Source organism: Enoplosus armatus, chromosome 12 (assembly GCF_043641665.1).
Source record: "Enoplosus armatus isolate fEnoArm2 chromosome 12, fEnoArm2.hap1, whole genome shotgun sequence".
NCBI classification, from domain to species: domain Eukaryota; kingdom Metazoa; phylum Chordata; class Actinopteri; order Centrarchiformes; family Enoplosidae; genus Enoplosus; species Enoplosus armatus.
Window position 1 is genome coordinate 23,010,601 of NC_092191.1, and position 19,157 is coordinate 23,029,757.

At 41.7% G+C, this 19,157-nt stretch overlaps 1 protein-coding gene across 2 annotated transcripts; it reads right to left on the bottom strand.

Annotated features, from left to right (window-relative positions):
• Positions 1 to 1,084: 1,084 nt before the first annotated feature.
• Positions 1,085 to 14,924, bottom strand: LOC139294088 (cytosolic phospholipase A2 zeta-like). Of its 2 annotated transcripts, none has more exons than XM_070915869.1 (22): positions 14,815 to 14,924; positions 13,604 to 13,634; positions 13,481 to 13,520; positions 13,235 to 13,307; positions 11,945 to 12,081; positions 11,050 to 11,181; positions 10,670 to 10,710; positions 10,526 to 10,568; positions 10,022 to 10,070; positions 9,701 to 9,825; positions 9,382 to 9,486; positions 9,052 to 9,086; positions 8,808 to 8,946; positions 7,946 to 8,082; positions 6,886 to 7,108; positions 6,620 to 6,737; positions 5,901 to 6,038; positions 5,687 to 5,794; positions 4,665 to 4,844; positions 2,725 to 2,897; positions 2,450 to 2,636; positions 1,085 to 1,656 (listed from the first exon to the last, which is right to left on the bottom strand). In XM_070915869.1, exons 1-22 carry the CDS (start codon positions 14,825 to 14,827, stop codon positions 1,442 to 1,444), a joined length of 2,442 nt encoding a protein of 813 aa, XP_070771970.1. In that variant the 5' UTR covers positions 14,828 to 14,924; the 3' UTR covers positions 1,085 to 1,441. The 2 variants fall into 2 exon arrangements, with proteins under 2 accessions (XP_070771970.1, XP_070771969.1); XM_070915868.1 differs by having other exon boundaries at positions 13,235 to 13,310.
• Between the last annotated feature and the right edge of the window lie 4,233 nt (positions 14,925 to 19,157).

The following is a 19,157-nucleotide window of genomic DNA, read 5'->3' on the forward strand; positions in this document are numbered from 1 at the left end:
TGCGGCAAATGGTGGAAACACCCGCTACTGACATTGTCAATTTTTGTTATTTGGGGCTATCCTTGTTATTGTCTAAATTTTTGGGGTAATAAATATCAAACTAATGAAAATGGTGTTTCTTCTCATTCATTATTAGTAATATCAAAGGGAACTTTTACTTATTTCATTAAAATTCAGACCAAATAGGACAAGCACTCATGTAAATAACAATATCCCTAACTTATTGTGAGTAGTGTACTTAACCCTTAAAAAAAAAACTACTGGGTGTTTTTTTTTTTCAAACATTCCTCGGGGTCTTTAGCAACCTGACACTTATATAACGCAGATAAGGATGTAAGTCGTCATGTAAATCATATTGCTTACATTTCTGAATGATCATTTATAGATGTCAGAAAACTATTAGTGGCTCCAGGTACATCCTCATTTTCAGAGCTACTGTCACCAAAACCCTCTAATATCACAGAAATTAACACAATTGTGTCGGCAGATATCAATCAAACTGCGACTTTAGAATGCCACTGACAATGAAACTTAACTAAGTGCAAGATTTTTTAATATTTATATATATATATTGAATTTTTTTCATTGTGGCAACGTGACACAAATTGAACAAAATGTACAGATAACTGGACAGAGCAGACACAGTGACACAAAGAGTTCTTCAATTAGTAGGCTAGTTATGTGGTAAAATACTCGAAATACTTGTCACTGGGAATGAATACGTGTGCATATGTGATGGTGTGCTATCTGCATGCACATGTAAGGTAAGCATGGCCATGGGAATATGCACAAATGTCACCCGTGGGCAAGATAGAGGAACACCAACCAAGTGCGGAAAGAGAATAAATCCTCTGCCTTTCCATCTTTACACATTCATGTCCCACCAATGCATGTTACTAACTTTATATCTTCTCCTTTTCCTTGTGCTTTCTCGTCTCGCAGGTTCCTGTGGATCGTGGTTGCGGTGGGCCTGCCTGGCTCCCACTACTACAATTATCATTATGAGTCATATTTCTGTTATCATGACTGTTGTTGATGTGCATCTCTGCCTGTTATCATTGACAATGGTAAGTTCATCCAGCGCTGGAGGTTGTCGTTTATTGTTTTCAGCGGAGTTCCTGGACCTCAACCAGTGGTCACATTGTCTGCGGCTGTCAGCAGCTCCTCAATTTGGGATACAGATTTAGTTTAGTGTACTAACATGCTAGCCAGTTGCTAATTAGCACTAAAGACCGAAGCTCGTGGGAATGGCATTAGTTTTGCAGGTATTTTGTCATAAACCAAAGTATTAGACATAATGTGTTGGTTTAATTGAAGTTTGAAAGTCAACATTTTTACAAGTGACTTATAAAAGGTTACTGGAGGCAAAGCTAAAGGTACGAACAGACCAGATGTGTACTTATGCCACTTATAGAAATGAGGACTAGGAACAAAATGAATCCTATTTCTTTATCTTGGATGCCTTCCTTCTCAGGGCCTCATGGATGGCGTTGAGGATGCTCTCCTTGTTATTTGCGACGTTATAAGTGGCCAAGTCCACCAGAGCCTCATAGTCCTCTTTTGAGTAGGTCATGTTTCTGGTGGTATACGGAGAGTCACTGCTGCTCACGTCCGTCTCCCCGGCTTTTATTTCTTCTTCAGTCTCACGCTTCACACCTGGGCCATCATATGATAATGATACGATGAATGAATGAATGAATGAATGAATGAATTGTGCTTTACAAAAAAAAAAACCCAATACGATAGAAAAACAGATACACATGTATTGATCTGGAAGGGAGAGTATTTAGAGATACAAGGCCTATAGCACATGTACTAAAACTAATGTGATTGGTATATTGATATGTGATACACATGCCATCAAAACACAGCACGCTAGCCAAAATCATGGGCTGTATTCTAGCACAAAATAGTCAAACCCATACTGATGTATAGCCTTACATTTTAATAAGTGTGTATATTCATGACATTTTATTATGTTGCAGGTTGTCATTATCTTTCTAGGGATGCTTAGGGATGGCGTTTGATTTCCTCCCCACAGGCATTTAAGCCGATTGACATCAGAGGATTGTGCTCGTCAGGCCATTAACGCCCTTTTACCCGAACCTTTCTCAAAATGACTCCAACTATTCATGTACTATGACACGACAGATAGTACGCATAATATCCATGATGACCAGAAGGTGAAACTGGTGCAGGTATACGTGTTGCTGGGTGTGGCCTGTTCCACTTGTGACTGCAGTGCTACGCTCACATCATCACTGCTCCACGGGTCGTGGAAAAATCATGTCCTCGCCACTTATTGGCAGCTATCAGACAGGGTGCATTTACTCTACTTAGAGAATAACTACTCTTCTCTAACTGGCTATTGTAATACCCTTCATGGTGGCTATTGCTGATGTCACGGTGGCAAAGAAATTCAGCCAACACACATTTTAAATGAGCTCACCTGGATGTTTGAAGTGTCTGTATGTGTCATTGACGAGTGGGAAATGAACCACTATCGGGGCCTCGAGATTCTCCTTGTCCTCGAAGATGTAGACTTCCTTCTGACGCTCCTTTCCCAGACTGGCAAAATCAGCACTGGGAAAGGGGATATCGTGGTCTTCACAGTAAGCAGCTGTCTCCTCTAGGACCTGACAGATTAAACATGATCACAGTTAATATTGATGGAACACATTTGGGAAACACTTCCCAGATGACCTCCTTTCATCTTCTGTTTACCTTGAGGACGCGCTCTGGATCCCATGAGTAACTCAGGGATATGATGACATCGACATCTCTCTCTGGCCTCAGGACGGGCACACAGCCAATATTGATGGCATGACCAGAATCGACCAGGCACAGGGTGGAGTCACTGGGTGTCAGTTGGTTTGGGAAGGCGTCTGGGTGTGCGTCTGGGCAACAAAACGGAGAAGGAGATGACAACAAACAAATCACGAGTTGGGTGAGAAACTGACTCGTTATTAGAATCCGGAATCCCTCATCTGCAGGAGTGGAAACTAACACTACACTGGCTTGCTGTTTGCTCTTGACCACTGCCAGGTGAGACTAGTGTATAAGCCTCAGCATGTGTTGACGCATAGGGGAGGGTACCACTATACGCAGTCCCCTGTATATTATGCCATTGGACAAGAGCTGACTTCTGGAGTCCCAGTACGGCCGTACTGGTGTAAACACTTCCAGCTTTGCTGAATTGTCTGTTGGACTCTTCTTTGGTGGATTCTTGCAGTTCTGAGTATTTCTGACCTCTGACTGACACTCCAGACCAGCTTTCTCCTGTGTGCTTGCTGAGACCCGTGCTCTGGATAGAGTGTTTGGTAGCTCCATGTCTCACTAACGAGGTCGTACCACTGTAGTCGGAGGCGCTTTCTCGGGGGAGTGTCACATGGGGGTGGACAGCAGGGGCTTATTGAAGGTATCTTTCGGGTTTGTGGTCATTTGTAAACCTAGACATGTATCCCAAAGATGAAGTTGTGGAACTTGTGGACAATGGAGAGAACTTTTCAGCATCAGTGAGTGAGTGACCTGGACCAGTAGGGTACAGGCTGATTCTCTTGCAGAAGGCCTGCACCTAACCCTCAGCTACTGGCATCACAGAATAGTTCAACAACAGGCTTCAGGATCACAGTATTTGAGGACTGGCGCATGCGTGCACAGGTCCTTGAGTTTGCTGTGCTGGTTGCCATGTGAAATTCCGCATCACTCTTGCGAAGCTGGCGTAGTGGAGTGATGGGAGAGGTTGGGAATTCATTTTGACAGATAGGTTTGAAACCTAAGAACCGGCAAACCCCCGTCTTTGTCTTGTGGTGGTGGCATGCACTGTACTCCTTCGCTTTTACATCCGGATTTAGCATCCAACACTGAAAACACTTTGGCACCTGGAATCAGACACAACCTCTTCGACAGTACGCACAGGGTAATGCTCTCTCTTGATGACTTTGTTCAAATCGCTTGGGTGTATACAGATTCTCATCTTGCTATTGCGCACTGTGGCTACCATCGAACTTTGGTGATGTAGCCATCATTTTACGCCTTAGGCAGTTTCTCCTCTTCTGTGTTCCCTCTGAGTGCAACAAGTTGTCCTTCGAACGGGACGGACCACGCTCTTTGTGTCAAGATCAATCTTGATGATGGCAGTGTTCTGGGTAATCGTGGTGAGCTGGAGTCACTAGCTCTACTTGCTTGTTCTTCAGTACTATTCTGCAGTTCTTCAGTTGAAATATCTGGTTGAATAGCTGAATTGAGCACAGTTATCCACGAGCCCATGTGTTGTATTTACTGCCAAGTAATAAATGTCTTGTTCATGTCCACCGCTGTCTTTCTGTTGTAGTCTGTGAATGCTTGTCGACATCAGCAGCTATTTTACAGAGCCAGGTTAAATTAGCTCAGAAGCAGGTCTTCTAACCACAGTTCCTGTGCAAAAGCAACGTTCCTACCTGAAAGACACTTTCCCAGAAACCAAGCTGGACAAAGACAGACATCCTTATTGGCCACACAAACCCATTGCTGAATTATAAACGTCCCACACTGACTGTATTCTATATCCTGTACTAGTCAAAAAAAATGTTTTTGGGGTGTAATTACCCTTTCATGAACACACCTGGTCTTTTTTTTTTAGCAAAAGAGAATGTGTCTATGTGATCGTGGATTTCATGGCCTACCTTTCCAGGCATTGAAGTTGCTGTGTTTATTGTAGTCCCAGTGCAGGAAGAGACCATGCATGAAATTGTACATTTCAGCAATGAATGGACGCCCCTTGCAGAGATTGGTCAACATGCTGGTGATGTCTGTCATTGGGTTTAAGATGCATGTGTTCAGAGTTGAAGGTTCCGTGTCAACCTCTGCAAAGAGAAGACAACATCTCAGTGGTGCATTAACTGAATTTAGCATGCTCTAAAAACTTTTTTTACAGTCCCGTACCCCTTCAGACATTCAACCTCCAGCTACTTCCCCGGTTTGGGAAAAAGTGCTCTAGGTAAATATGGGTCAGTTCTTTGTTGGACCGTAGTCCGTGGTAATGGAAACAATAGTAACACTGCGGCTACTGTGCATATGTTTCCATTTTTCAAAAGGCCACTGTGGACATCCCTATGGTAGTGGCTCATTGATATTTGAAAACCGGCCACACGGAATGTTAGCCTGGAAGCTAGTTAGGCTAGCTTGCAAAAGTTAGAACTGATTCCCATGTCATTTAAACACACTCAGTGGTGTGCCTGTCACACGATACAAAGGAGGGGGTCTAGATAGCATTTTGGAGATGGCAAATGATTTGACTATCAAAAACTCACAGCACCGAGTAGTACTGTAACCTCAGAACTCTGTATTTTACCCTGTAATTCAAATCAAAACATGGAGAAACTAGCGCACAGTTAGGGCTAGTAGGAGTGGCTGACAACAGTAGCTTCCTGGCTGGAAAACTGCCTGTTTGGCTGATGGATTGAAGTGCCTGTCCATACCAATGCACCGATCAAAATACAGATATTGTCTGTCAGAATCATAAATTCACTCTCTCCGGAAGACTACTAATTTAGGGGACCCTATCACTGCAGGACCAAACCTAACATCAGTGATACATCTATATTTATTTCCTAAATTAATTTCATTCCATTAGATTGTAATGACTAAATGTTTTATCATTCATAGTCTAATTTTGCAGTCCAGGGTCAAAATAAAGTAACTGTACCTATGTCGCTGACATCTGGTCCAATACAAGGGCTCCAAATGGGACGGGACCCTGTAACGCGCTTCCACAGCTGGGTGAGGTTTAAAGAAAAGACACTGCTCCACATTCCTGATATGGTTGACATATAAATACAAATATTTGATCACCATAGATTGGTATTGTTGTACTGAGCATTGATATAACAACACTTTTAAAGAGGTGGTCATGTTCTCACCCATCAAATAAGGGAGGCGGACTTCTGGGAGTTTCTTGATGATATGACCAAGGAAGAACTGACTCCCGAAGTCCTCAGTTCGGACAAACGCCCCATACTTTTGGATGCCTACCTCATAGGGGGTAAACTCGCACCACTCTGTCAAAGAGATGGTGGAAAACAAATCACTCATTCCATCACAGTTATTCATGACGGGCAGGGCTGTTCATGGCCATTTTGGTACCCTACACCAAATACCCTTAGGTGCTCCTAAGGGTATTTGTATTTTCGTATTATTGCAGTTAAAGTGAACTCAACTTCTGGTAAGTGTCACGTCATCAACAACACATTTACTGTACATGCAGACTAATTCCTTTTCTGACTTACGAAAAACCTGGTTATTCGTATCTGTGTGTGATTCTAATATTACATCTTTGGAAACATCCAGCAGATTTGTAGAGGATACACATTTTAAGTCACCACTTAACCAGTTGTGGCTTATTACAGATGTAATTATTTTCACATTCATTTCAGTTGGAAATGTCGGGAATAGATTTCATCTCGTCTTTCGCAATAAATGTTTTAAACGGTCCTCAATTCAGTTTTACGTGATCAAATCTGCAGCACACACACCTTGGTTTAACATAGGTCAACTATCAGTTTTACCTACCTATACTTTAAGTTTGACCTATTACAGTAATAAAGACATAAATCACAACAAATGCCTCCAGGATAGTTACCATCTTCAGATACACAGCCCTTTAACCCTTCCTTCATATTGACGGCAGTGTATATGGGTAAAGGGTTTTGGCCTTCATTCACTGCTCTCTGCTGCTCAGACAGGGTACTGGTGACTTTCTGTAATTCCAACCACATATAATGAATATTATTTGAAGAAAAAAAATGTCGGTCATTGTGCCCTAATTTTGCATATGACAAATTGCATATGACTTTTTCAAAGTCATATGCAATTTGAAACGATAACAGAAAGTCTTCAGCTGCTGACCTTCCCAAAGACGAGGTGCTCAAGGATCAGGCCCGCCATGTCAATGAGTGACACAATGTAACCCTCGTTCCCTTTCTCTTCCATTTCCTCACTGTAATACTGCAGTTTCTCAGGAGAGAAGACACTCAGGACGCTCTTGGTCATCTGTTCCTTCGCTGCTGAGATGATGCTGTCCATGTCCCCCTGTGACCAGTTAGCTTCCTGATACAGCGTAGACATAGCCCTGTACGCAAAGGCAATATAATTTGTTATAATTTGATACAATGCATATATATATATATATATATATATATATATATATATATATATTAAGGCAATAACAGGTTACGTAGGTGATGTGCAAGAAGCCAGGTCAGGGCAACTTCGATTTAAGGTTTTTAAATTCTCGAGACCTCAGCCAATACACTTCTCATATCACACGTGATATGATTCTGCTGACCTGACATCGCAAGTGTCTGAGGTTAACGTCTGGATTTCACAGGAAGATAGCAGACATTCTTTTAGGATTCCCTGACTCTCCTCAAACCGGAGAAAAGTTGGATACAGGACAGAGCTATAATGTTTGTCTGATGTTATCTGCACCCATGTGTCAAGTCTGTAGAACAAAATTTCCCCACACCCAGTCTACATACCAAGTGGCTTCATGTGGGGTTTAGAGACTTTAGGGTTTGGGATTAGGGTGAGGGTTAACCCCTTATTATTATTATGTTTACATACACACAGTGGTGTTTTTCCGCTTCTTTAGCACGGTCTCACTGGCCTGTTTTGCTTCCGCATATTTTAAATCAGAATCAGAATCAGAATTAGAAACTGTTTATTGCCAAGTAACATACATTACAAGGAATTTCCCGTGGTCTGAAGGTGCTATTGTTTTGATAACAAATAAGTAGAATATAAAAGGTAAAATAAGAATAAAAATAAAAATAAAATAAGATAAGATAAGATAAGATAAATAATAATTATAATAATTAAAGGAACAGCCCCGACATTACCCAATCCCACAGTCAGGTGAGAAGATTGATATCAGTGATACTGTTAACGTCTCAACTGCTTAACTCACCATGTGGATCCAGAAACACCAGTGATGTAGCTGACAGCATCCAGGACCCCTATATCTTTCAGGCCCCTCAGGCTACCAAGGAGGCCTGTCATTGCTCTGGCCCCTCCCCCCGAAGCCACCACTGCTATAGTTGGCACCTGGACAGAGGATAGAGAAAACACAGACAGCAATTAATAATTATAAAAATGGATTTCTGCCTGCTGGATTTACTATGTTCCTTGTGTTTTTTTGGCTCGCAAAGGTAAAATAGTGCATCAGAATATATGAATCCTTTGATGAATTCTGAGTTATTGTAACATGGCAACACCGCTAGAAACAGTTCCAACAGGGCAACAAACGCAAGAGGTCAAACAATCATACAGGTAAAACTGAGACTAAGTGTGAGTGCTCACAGTTACAGCATCAGTATGGCAGGATCAAAGCTGAATCAGGAAGTTGGGCTGCAAGTTGATGTTTACAAAAGTAATGAAACTGTTCATCTACGTTTTCTTGAGGTTTGCTTCCAACATGTCTGATGCTCGGACCACAATGTGCTCGTTGCTGCATTCAATGTATTTTGAGCATTCTGAGAGCTCAGCACTGCTTTAGGCGAGCACAGTGTCATCATAACTGATGGAACCAACTAACACGACGACTTGCTGATAATATTTAAAACTACAACTGGACTAGTACAAGTACAAATACAAATTGTTACTCATACTTCTTATTTTGGAATTCCTGCTGCTGCTGCTGCTGCTTCTATTTTCTGCCTCTAATATTTTGATTTCTGAGAGCAGGCAGCACATCTAAAGCCTTATAAGTGGCAGAAGAGTGTGTTAACGACATACTGTGGGGGAAAAAAATGAAATAAGTCACACTGTACTTTTCTGGATTCAAGTGGAGAGCGGTGGCCCAGGAGCTCCTGCAAAGCCTCTCCCACTACGGCTTTCCTCTTCTTCAGATACTCTCTCTCTTGTGTCGGGATGTCAAAGTCCATGCGAACTGTGAGGCGTTCCTCCTCGCTGTGGATTTGCAAGGTAAAAGCAAAAAAGGTATGACGATGACAGTGCAGACACGCCAAAAGCCATTCATATTGCCACAGTGTAGGATGGTAGGAGGCGCCTTACCATTCATGCGTTGCCAGGTCTAAATCCACTGTGTCCTGCGATAGGAAAACTCGTCATTGCGGCTTTAAATCACGGCCCTACCATTGTTAATCCTCACTGCTAACCACTCATTTAACACGCAAAGCATTATTGCTTTAATTTCCTATCAATCAGGGTCAGGTTATGCTTGAACTAGTTTGAATGACAGTGTTTATAGTTGTTCCGAAGGGCGACACTGGGAGGTGGGGTGAAAAGCTGTCAGTCACAGCGTTGCACTTGGTGGTATCATTGCAGTCGAGTCTTTTCACAGTGTGTGCCAGCAACGAGTCTGCACACAAACAGAGTTCTTACCTGATCAATAACAAGGGACACTTTGCCCGTGTATTTGGCTGGCAGAGGCTGGAGCTCGATGGAAGTTTCCATTGGGGCAGTGGAGGCAGCTGCATCATCAGAAGGCTGATAAAACACAGGAAACAAATGTCATGATATGCTACATTTTAAGTGTTTTCTTTGCTCCTTTCTTTCTTTCTTGTGTTGATTGTTCCTTCTCTCTTCCTTCCTTCCTTCCTTCCTTCCTTCCCTCGGTTCCACAGCTGACTCAGAAAAAGGTAAAAAAAAAAAAAAAGTACCAGGAATGTTCCAAGTTACTTTGCAACCGTTAACACTCAACTGCCACTCCTAGTTCTGTCTCCAAGTCTCTGTTGATGTAGAAACGCAGTTTCTGGTGTTCCTCCGGATTTAGGGTTTGGTTTTCCTGATAGGCACCCCTTAGTTTCAGCACCTTGTCCCTAATACCTGGTGACAAAAAAAAAAAAAAGAAAATGTGCAAGAGAATAATGCCACGTGACGTCTGTCATCTAACACCAAACATCTATCATTGTAAAAAATGCCTCGCTATTTCACAAAACAGAGGCAAATTACAAACACCAAAGTGGAAGCCTTCAACCTGACTTATTGAACTGGACAGAAGTGACAACGCAAGTCTACATACTGCTTGGTAGCTTGTTAATGTTTATATCCAGAGCAGAGAATGGGGCAGCCTGCAAGGAGAGAGAGAGAGAGAGAGAGAGAGAGAGAAAGACATTTATTGCGGTTACCATTATCAAATTTAATCAAACACTTCCATAATTATTGTTTGCAGGAGAGACGTAATCCTCGATTCGACTCAAAGCCTGATTCCAGCTAATGGAAATTAAGTGACACACAGATCTACAGAGATGGTGTAATAATAAAACGTGTTGAATTTCTATCCAATCTGATTCTCAAACTTTTTCTGCCCCCCCCCCCCCTTCAGAAGCTGGAAAAAATGTCATGCTAGCATCAAGAGCTCTTTTGTTTATTATAAGGGTTTTCCAGTGGACTAAATTTGAATCACTGGTGTTATGAGTACACAAGTAGCGTCCCAATAGAGTATGACATAACCTAACCCATCATTTACATTCTCTGACCAGTGTATCTACAGTTGTGCATGTTGATGCTGTAGCTCAAACCTTACCACGAGGATGCCATTAGTGAGGTATTCACGAGTGGTTTCGTTGCTGCAAAAAACAAAAACAAAAAAAAAAAAATCATGCAACCATTGAGATGGTATGTTGGCAGACTGGAACAGCAGGGTTACACAAAGGTCAGTTATTCATACCTCTGTAGTAGCTCAAAGTCTATCAGAAGCTCATCGTTTGTCTATAATAAAGCGAACAAGAGAATAATAATAATAATGTTACTTGGTTGAAATATCCCACAACAAACACCAGTGTATGTTCAGTTTGTGTGGTATGACAGCATTGAATTCAATCACTAGTTATAGTTTGTGCATCTGTTTTTCTCCCTGGATTGCCGTTTTCTCATTTCTTTTCAGTTTCTGGTGGCCTCCCAGGTTCAGTCAATGGACCTCCTGGACTTCACTTATATATAGCGCTCTTCAACGGTTCCCAAAACCACTTGACAGATCTGGCCAGGGGGACTGCTGAAAAACCAAGGTCACACTGTAACCAACTGTTCTATAGCTCCTTGGTGTTTTACCTCAGGGTTTATGGTGCAAACTTTGGTCTCCTTCTTCCCTATTGTGAGGCCGCTGATGTCAAACATTAGCGTGGAAATGTGGTCATCGCGTGTCAGGGAGTCCTCGTCGTACAGCTTGATCTCCAGGATATTCTGGGGAAACGGGAGAGGCATTCATTGTTTTTCTCACGTCATAACTGCCGACTGTTGTTAAACGAAAGTCGATACTGGCTATTGAAAAGGTGGCTAATACTGCTACAAATGAGTGATGCCATGCTTATTTCTGAAGACAAATAATAAAAATGATATGCTATACCAGTTAAGAGATGCGTGTCTGTCATGCGGGATGGCTGCTCCATGCTACTCCTCCCTCCCTAACCGTCTCCAGGTAACCTGCATATCAGCCTCATCAGGCTTTATGTTTTTACTCAACCACCTCCTGTCAAGTCTCATCTATCCACTAGTCGCCACCATCCAGTGTCTGGCTTACAGATCTCATCACCTGACCTGTTCAGATGCCTTCTATTGGTCGTTAGATCCCCAGCATATAAAGGGTTAGGGGCTAGAGGAAGCGTTTTGTTCTGCGACATAAAATACGTCAGTAGACACCCCCGACTCGTGAATTTTGAAGGTTTTACATGTCTTTAAAAAAGGCGGTTGCTAACATGTGGATAAATGACACTACAGAGGTCGTCGCGGACATTAACCACGGAAAGTCATCTACTCACTAGTCCGCCTTTACAGCCTCGTTGTGTTTATACTCTATATCTATCTGTCTGTATATCTATATCTATCTATATTCTCTTAAAAGTGAAGCTTAGCGGTGGTGACGTTGAAGTAATGCGAAGTAAAACGTTGCGGGCTGGCCTACAAAAATACGTCATCCCTGCAACAACTCTGTATTGAATGGACTCACTTTCACTTGAGTGGGGACCCTGAAGGTAAAAGTCTCATTCCACTCTGGGTTGCAACCATTGGACACAGTCTTTGTGCGGCAGGTCCTTGCCGTCGCCGTGGGGAGAGAGAGACTGACATAGCAGTCAGATTCAGAAACTGGAACACAGAGACACAGGAAAAAAAACTCGGCAGTTAAGTCTGCACTTTATCCTTTATTAGAGAGCCTGCTAAAGTGGTTATTTCTTTGCATTTCTAATCAGTTTTTTTTTATATCAACACCACTGTTTTTTTTCCCTGTTATCTTTAGCCACACTTGCAGCAGGGCTCTATGGACAGCAATTCATGACATTTTGTACAGACATTCATGTTGCCCACAGCATGAACTGTAATACCTCTACTTTTCATATAGCACCATCATCAGTTCACGATTCATGTGTCCTAATACTTTTTGTTTGTATATCTAACAGTTTGGTTTTCTTTACAACGAGAATTACAGCCTCGCAGAGCCACTGGCTTGGATGTAGATTTTAAAGCTGCTTCTCATTTGCCTCATTTCACCTCTCCTCGCTCATCAGCTGACCCAGAAATGAAAACAATAAAATAGAACTTCTGTGGAGTTCAGAGGAGCAAGGGCTCTTAGGGGAGGCATTAGCGAGGATGCACGAGACCTTTGCTGAAGTCTTCTATCACACTCGCCACTGCAAGTCTGATTAACAAAGAAACCATAAAGCAACTTTCAACATCCATCATAATGACTAGTCTTTCCCCTTTAACAATTTATCATATATTCAGGGAGAGAAAAAAAAATATATTTTTTTTATATCTGCATAATTTCCACTCAGTCACTTATAAGGCAAAATAAATTGTGAGATTTGGATGTGAGACATATTTACATCATTTCCATTTTGGGTCCCAAACATTCATGAAACATTTAATAAATGGTTCATAACAAACTACAATGTTGTCGTACGCAGCTATAAGGACATGTTGAAGTGCTTATTAATGTACAGTTATAATAAATAAACTGTGTTTAACTATATTGTCATTCATTATCTGTTGATACCTCAGCCCCTATAGCCCACAGGAGGGGTTATAGTTGTTGACAAATACATTCATAAACGCTTATATCAGCTTACAACTACATTATAGAGTGTTACAAACCATTTATGAAATGTTTGTTTGCTGCTTATAAACGCTTAATAGGGGGGCGTAAAGTGTCACCATTAAAACATGATTAGATATATCATTCCAAAATACGCAAAGCACAAATGTTTTCTTAAAGATCACACACAGGGAAAGCTATACTTACAGTAATCCTTGGAGACATGTACTTTTGCTCTCAGTATGGTGACGTTCAAGGTCCAGTAGGAGACAGCTTGCTTCTGCTGAATGAGCCAAAACAAGAACAATTTTAAAAAACTTATTGTAAAGTCACTTATTGGAGGTACTGTCCTATTGCACACTCTCTACAGTGCCTTGACAGTGATTGTTTATTTAGGATTCCATTCCAATTCATTAACATAGGTCATAACTCATCAAATATACGTAGGCTTACCGCTGGTCGACCTTCGAGGTGACGTCTCCCTCTATACTCCCTAAAATGAAGGCGATATCATTTAGGTTAAAAGCAAAGAAATAAATGAAGCGAAGATCACGAAGCTACATTTAAATCAATTACCTTCCCAGTTGCTCAAAAGCTCTCTGTTTGACTGTGGAGAAGAGGACATGAAATAAATGAGTGATGTATGCATACAGGTTGTACAGACTACCTCAATACACTGCAGTACACTAGTTGTGAATTTGAATTTGGTAATAAATGGATCAGATTTCATTTCCACATCTTTGAAATGTGACACAGTGCATTCCACTGTGGATGCGATTACTCACTCAGACACTCCAATAAAATGGTGTGACAGTAAATACAGTGCACTACAATAGGGAGTGATTTCAGGCAAAGTCTAAGCCTAGCTTTTCCTCAAAAATCCTCAGTTTCTGAGAATGAAGTCAATATAACTTAACAGTTACTGGCTCAACTTTGTTGAGCTCTGTTTAAATTATGGAAGTAGACTCACAAACATTTCACGGCGGCCTCACTCACATTTTTATGAAACAATACTTTTACCATGTACTGAATGCTGACCATGATGCATGGCTACCATGCTCTAGAACAGTGGTTCCCAACTTTTTTCTTACGGTGACCCCCATTTTACCATTGTATATACACTGACGACGATACACCGCCCCCACATTGAATTACAAAAAGGTGGGGAAAGTAGCCTTATATGTATTATTATATTTCTTATTTATATGAACATGTAAAAGTGGCCATTTGTATAAATTTCTGAATAGAATTTTTAGGAACACTCCTTTGTCTTTATGGTTCAAGTAGCCTGGCTTTATAATAAATAAATCAAGACATAAACTTCTAAAACAACCCTTAAATTTAGTTGTCTTCCTCACAGAAATGAATTCAATGCATGTATATATATATATATATATATATATATATATATATAGAAATTCTTACACCCTTAAAATCAAGAGGGCTTCACGACCCTCTGTGGAGCTTTGGCAAACCCATGATGGGGACCCCCAGGTAGGGAACCACTGCTGGACTCAAAAGGTATAATAATCACAATTCGATGGCACACACATATAGTACATGGTACACATGTAGTTCTGTTTCAATGGTTCGACTCTCATATCACGTTAGTTTTCAACACTGCATGAATCATTATGAACAGGGTGACAAATAGGTCACAGTCAGTTCAGATGCTCCGTTCGGCAGCTAAAAGATCACACATGAGGCCTTCATCTGCAGCCTGCAGCTATACCCCGCACAACAATAACTTACTGTGTAACTTCCCACTCCTAATTCAGTGAAATTACCTGATTTTGGCATACTTCAAGTCAAGCTGAAATGAACCCAGTCCAGAACATTCCACCTCCTTTTCGCATTTCCTTCTTCTTTGAGTCCCCTTCACGCTCGCCTCCTATCCGGCACTCAGTCCTGTTTGACCAGTTTGATCTCTCTCGCTCTCTCCGTCACTCTGCTTTTGTCCTTCATAAAAGGGCTAAATATCCCAACCCCAGTAGGCAATCCCTGGGAATTAGTATTTCAGCATTAAGTACTATCATCATTATAATCCCTCTTCATATTTAGCACTCGCATTAATACTTTTCCACGCGAGTTGACTCATGGAACTGACACAGCAGGACAGGACAACAGGTCAAATATTTGAAGTTTCTTCTAAAGCATTGTAAAGTTTAAAGTCAAAAAAAAATAAAAATAAATAAAAATCAAAGTCAAGAAAGGGATTAGGCAAGAGAATACAGGACACTATGTAAAGTGTGCAGTTTGTTCACAGGAGTACTTATGGGCCTCCACCTTGTACAGTCAGAGGTGCGAAGGTGATTATTTTCCTGGGTGGGGCCACAGCCACTGGGCGCCTTTACTCAGAATAGAGAAGAAGAGCCTCTTGAATAGGACCACATTTTCAAAACCCCACACCGGGGCCCTTAAGTGTATAGCACGTTCGCGCCTATACACGCACCATTGGCGTTTTTATCAGGGTGGGGGACAATTATCTACCAGAACTACCGGGCGCACCTTTCAATACCGTGGACGCACTGAACGCAGCATTTCCGTTGCCGGGTGCTTCAACGACGTGTTCCTGCCAGAAAGAGCCACTGTGACTCATAGCCTAGCAACAGCCTCGACAACGACACTTTGATTGATTGATTGACACACGTGTGGACAAATCAGAATTCAGTTGATTTCGGACACGTGGTGCTTTGTTTACGTTTTTAGGGGCGAGAACGAGCGCGACGGAACATGACAAGCAATGTAGCTAAGTAGTACGTAAGCGCTGAAAACACGTACAAATATTGCAATTTTTTATTTTAATTGTGGTGAAAACCGGGGCCCATTTGGTAGAGAATGTTGAAAACCGGGACATTGTAGTGTGGTTTACAGGTATCTCGGGGACTCGGGACACCTAGCTTGAAACCGGGACGCCTGGTCACCGTACTCTAGAAAACTAAAACAAACCTCGGACTTGAAATAAAAGAAGTTGACTTCATTCTAAACGTGTAAACACAACATAAACGCAACGAATGTATGCTTGTATCCATTCATTTTACGGACCACGTAGCCTACCGGGTCTGCGCTGGTTCGGCTGCCTCCAGGAAATAGCCATATGCTCGTACTGACACTGATAACAGCCCCCCCACTCGGCTCTTGTGTGTTACCAAACTCACAGCAGGCCATACTCGACTCGGTGCTGTTGCCAGCTCGCCTAAATATTACCTGCCATGGGCGCCCCCCCCCGTGTCGGTCCCTTTTCCACCTTGCCCCGCCCCCATCGAAATGGCCATGAACTAGCGCGCGTTCACAAAAAGCTCGGTCCCGAGACGATCGTGCTCGTGCCACTGGAGTACTACGGAGGCCGCTGAGGCTTAAAACTACCTCTCTTTTTTTTTTAAATCGAGTTTTATCTGTGGAACGTTGTATTCTAGAAGTGAAAGGCAGACTTCATGATTGTCTAGTTCTATTTTGAAAATGTGGTAACACAACCACATGTTTGTTGCAAATAAGGGGCCTTTTTATTTTCTCCAAAGGGCATGATAAACTGGCGTGATTTGGCCACAAGAGAGCTCTGTTGTCCACTTTTAGTTCAGCTGAAGTCAACTATACCTGATGGCTGTCTGTCCCCAACATGCACATTTTCACTGCAATTTCCTTGAGATGTTAAGACATGTTTTTTTTTTTTTTAAAGGTTTTACCTTAAAACCACCTCCATTACAGCACACCCTGACAGCTGGGAATGTACTTTCGTTGAAGCCAGCAAGGTAGCAGCTTGCCTCGCTGTCTACATGTTCTTCACACAACAAAAGCAATTTGTTTCAAGCGAATACACATTTCAGTCAGTACAAAACTAAATAGCAAAATGTGCAATATTTAACACATTGACAAAACCTGATTTCTACATTAGCAACATTAAAAAAACGTACATGAACAGAAATATGAAGGGCGACATGCATGGTTTGATTGAAGTTTCTTTTAATACCTGGTCTCTTTCCCAGAGGATCATAGGATGATGAATGTACACTTTCAGTGTTTGTAGCTTTCATGTCTTCTCTTGGAAACAAAAAAACAAAAATTGCATGAATGTGACAACTTTGATTGATTTGATTTGCGTTTCTTTTAATACAGTTTTCTCCAGGCAGCTTATACTAATTTTGAGCTTCTGAAGATCCCAGAAGCTCCTGCAAAGAACATTCTTTATTAGCCACATTAAAAACTTCATTTATACCTTTTGCTTTTACAACTAGTATAGTTTACACGTACGCTTCTTCCCAGAGAATCTTATGAAGAGTGTATGGATCATACATCACAACATATGAGCCGAACAGCAGCTTGCCTTAACATTTACTTACATTTATTTATTTTTAAATTTTCAGCTCATTCTGATGACCAGAGGTTGCAGAGAAACACAAGTGGCGTGTTCAATGACATGCAGAGCTTGTGTTTGTGATCTCGTCTTGTTCCAGACAATACGCAGAAGTCGTGAGCTATAGTAACAGAAAGAAAAAGCCGAGGGGGAGTAATATAAAGTAATAACTGAAAATGCTGTAAAGGCCTCGGTGCAGCATGCTTTCAAAAGTGCTTGTCGGATCAACTAACAGCTTCTGAAGCCGGAATAGAGGCTGACCCCGTCCGGTTACCATTTCCAGGTGGTGTGTGGAGCTGTTTTGTAACTTTTCTCTTAAGCCGTTTTGTTTATTCTTCACTCAACAGTTCACTTTTTTTAACGTGAACAACTGAGTGCAGCACCCGTGAGCGCCCTCGAGAGGAAACTGAAAGCTCTGTTTCGATTCGTCAGAAATGACATGAAAACGTACACATTGCGGTCCACACTTGATATACAGGAACATGACGTACAAATAGATTCGTGACATTTAAGTCCTTCGCGCCAATGTCCGATATGAACGAAAATTCAGAGCCGTGTTGACCGACCTGCAGTAACTGCACCACGGCAGTGCATGAATGTGCGAGGGGCCCGTTCGTGGCTCCTTGCAGTTTTAATATTTAAATCAAGTTGATGCGCAATTTAAAATGAGATAGTTGAAGGAATACCTGAACAATTGAACATTTGTAATTGCATTGTGTTTATTTGCCTTTGGAGTGGAGTTCTTTCAGCAACCTTTTGGCCCACCACTGCATCAGTGAATATTACAGTATAACACAACAACTCTGAATATTAGAACAATGACGCTCTCTCTGCACCCTCGGCATGGTGGGAATGACAAACAGCCCAACGACCCAACACCCGAGAGACCTCTGTGGCCAGAATTCCAACTTCGAACAGACTGAGCATTTTCCTTTCGCTCCGGGAAGGAAGACAATGAGCAGAATGTGTGCCAGAATCCACCTCCAGATGATTCAAGAACAAAACGCGCGAGACGCCTTCGTACACCCTCTGCAGCACATGACATGGTGAGCCGATCGAAACTGGCACAAAATTCATTCACAAGATATGATATGTGATGGCAGTAATCAATCCTCATATCTCTGACAGCAGAGACATGCAAAGCTGTACACATCAAATTAATGTTGAAAGTTCATTCTTGAGCTTGTGAGCAGTTGTTTGACAAAACTCGAGGTCCACTTTTTCAGAGCTCGTGGCCACATCTCGTGGTCTTCATCAACAGATGTGAGTGATGTATGACGTCATCATGACATTAAAAGAAAAATAGTTTTATGAGTTTGTTTTATATATATATAAAAAACTATATGTTTTTAACTATATGTTTTAACTGGATGAAGGATTTTAGCCATCAAATGTCTGGATCTTAAGTTACCAGAGAAACAAGAAGAAACACTGATTTTTTTTTTAACATTCAGTGTTTTTACCGGTTTCTAATCGCCTGATCCAGGAGACCTCTGCGGATAATTTGGCTCCCAGTAAAAAAACAAAAACAAAAAAAAACCTCTCCTGAATGATGAACGCTGAAGGAATCCTAACTGGGAGAAACTCACTGCAGTGACGGCAATGATGGTGAAGACAATAACTCTCCCATATTTGTAGCTATATTTCTTTTGCTATTCGTCATAGATTTAGGCAGCTAGTTATGCTTACAAAGCCCTGATTGGTTGCTTGTTCCTCCAACCGTCGAAATAGTCATCAATGCTTTGAGCTTTTTGCGTCACTGAACAAATCGGAGATGTG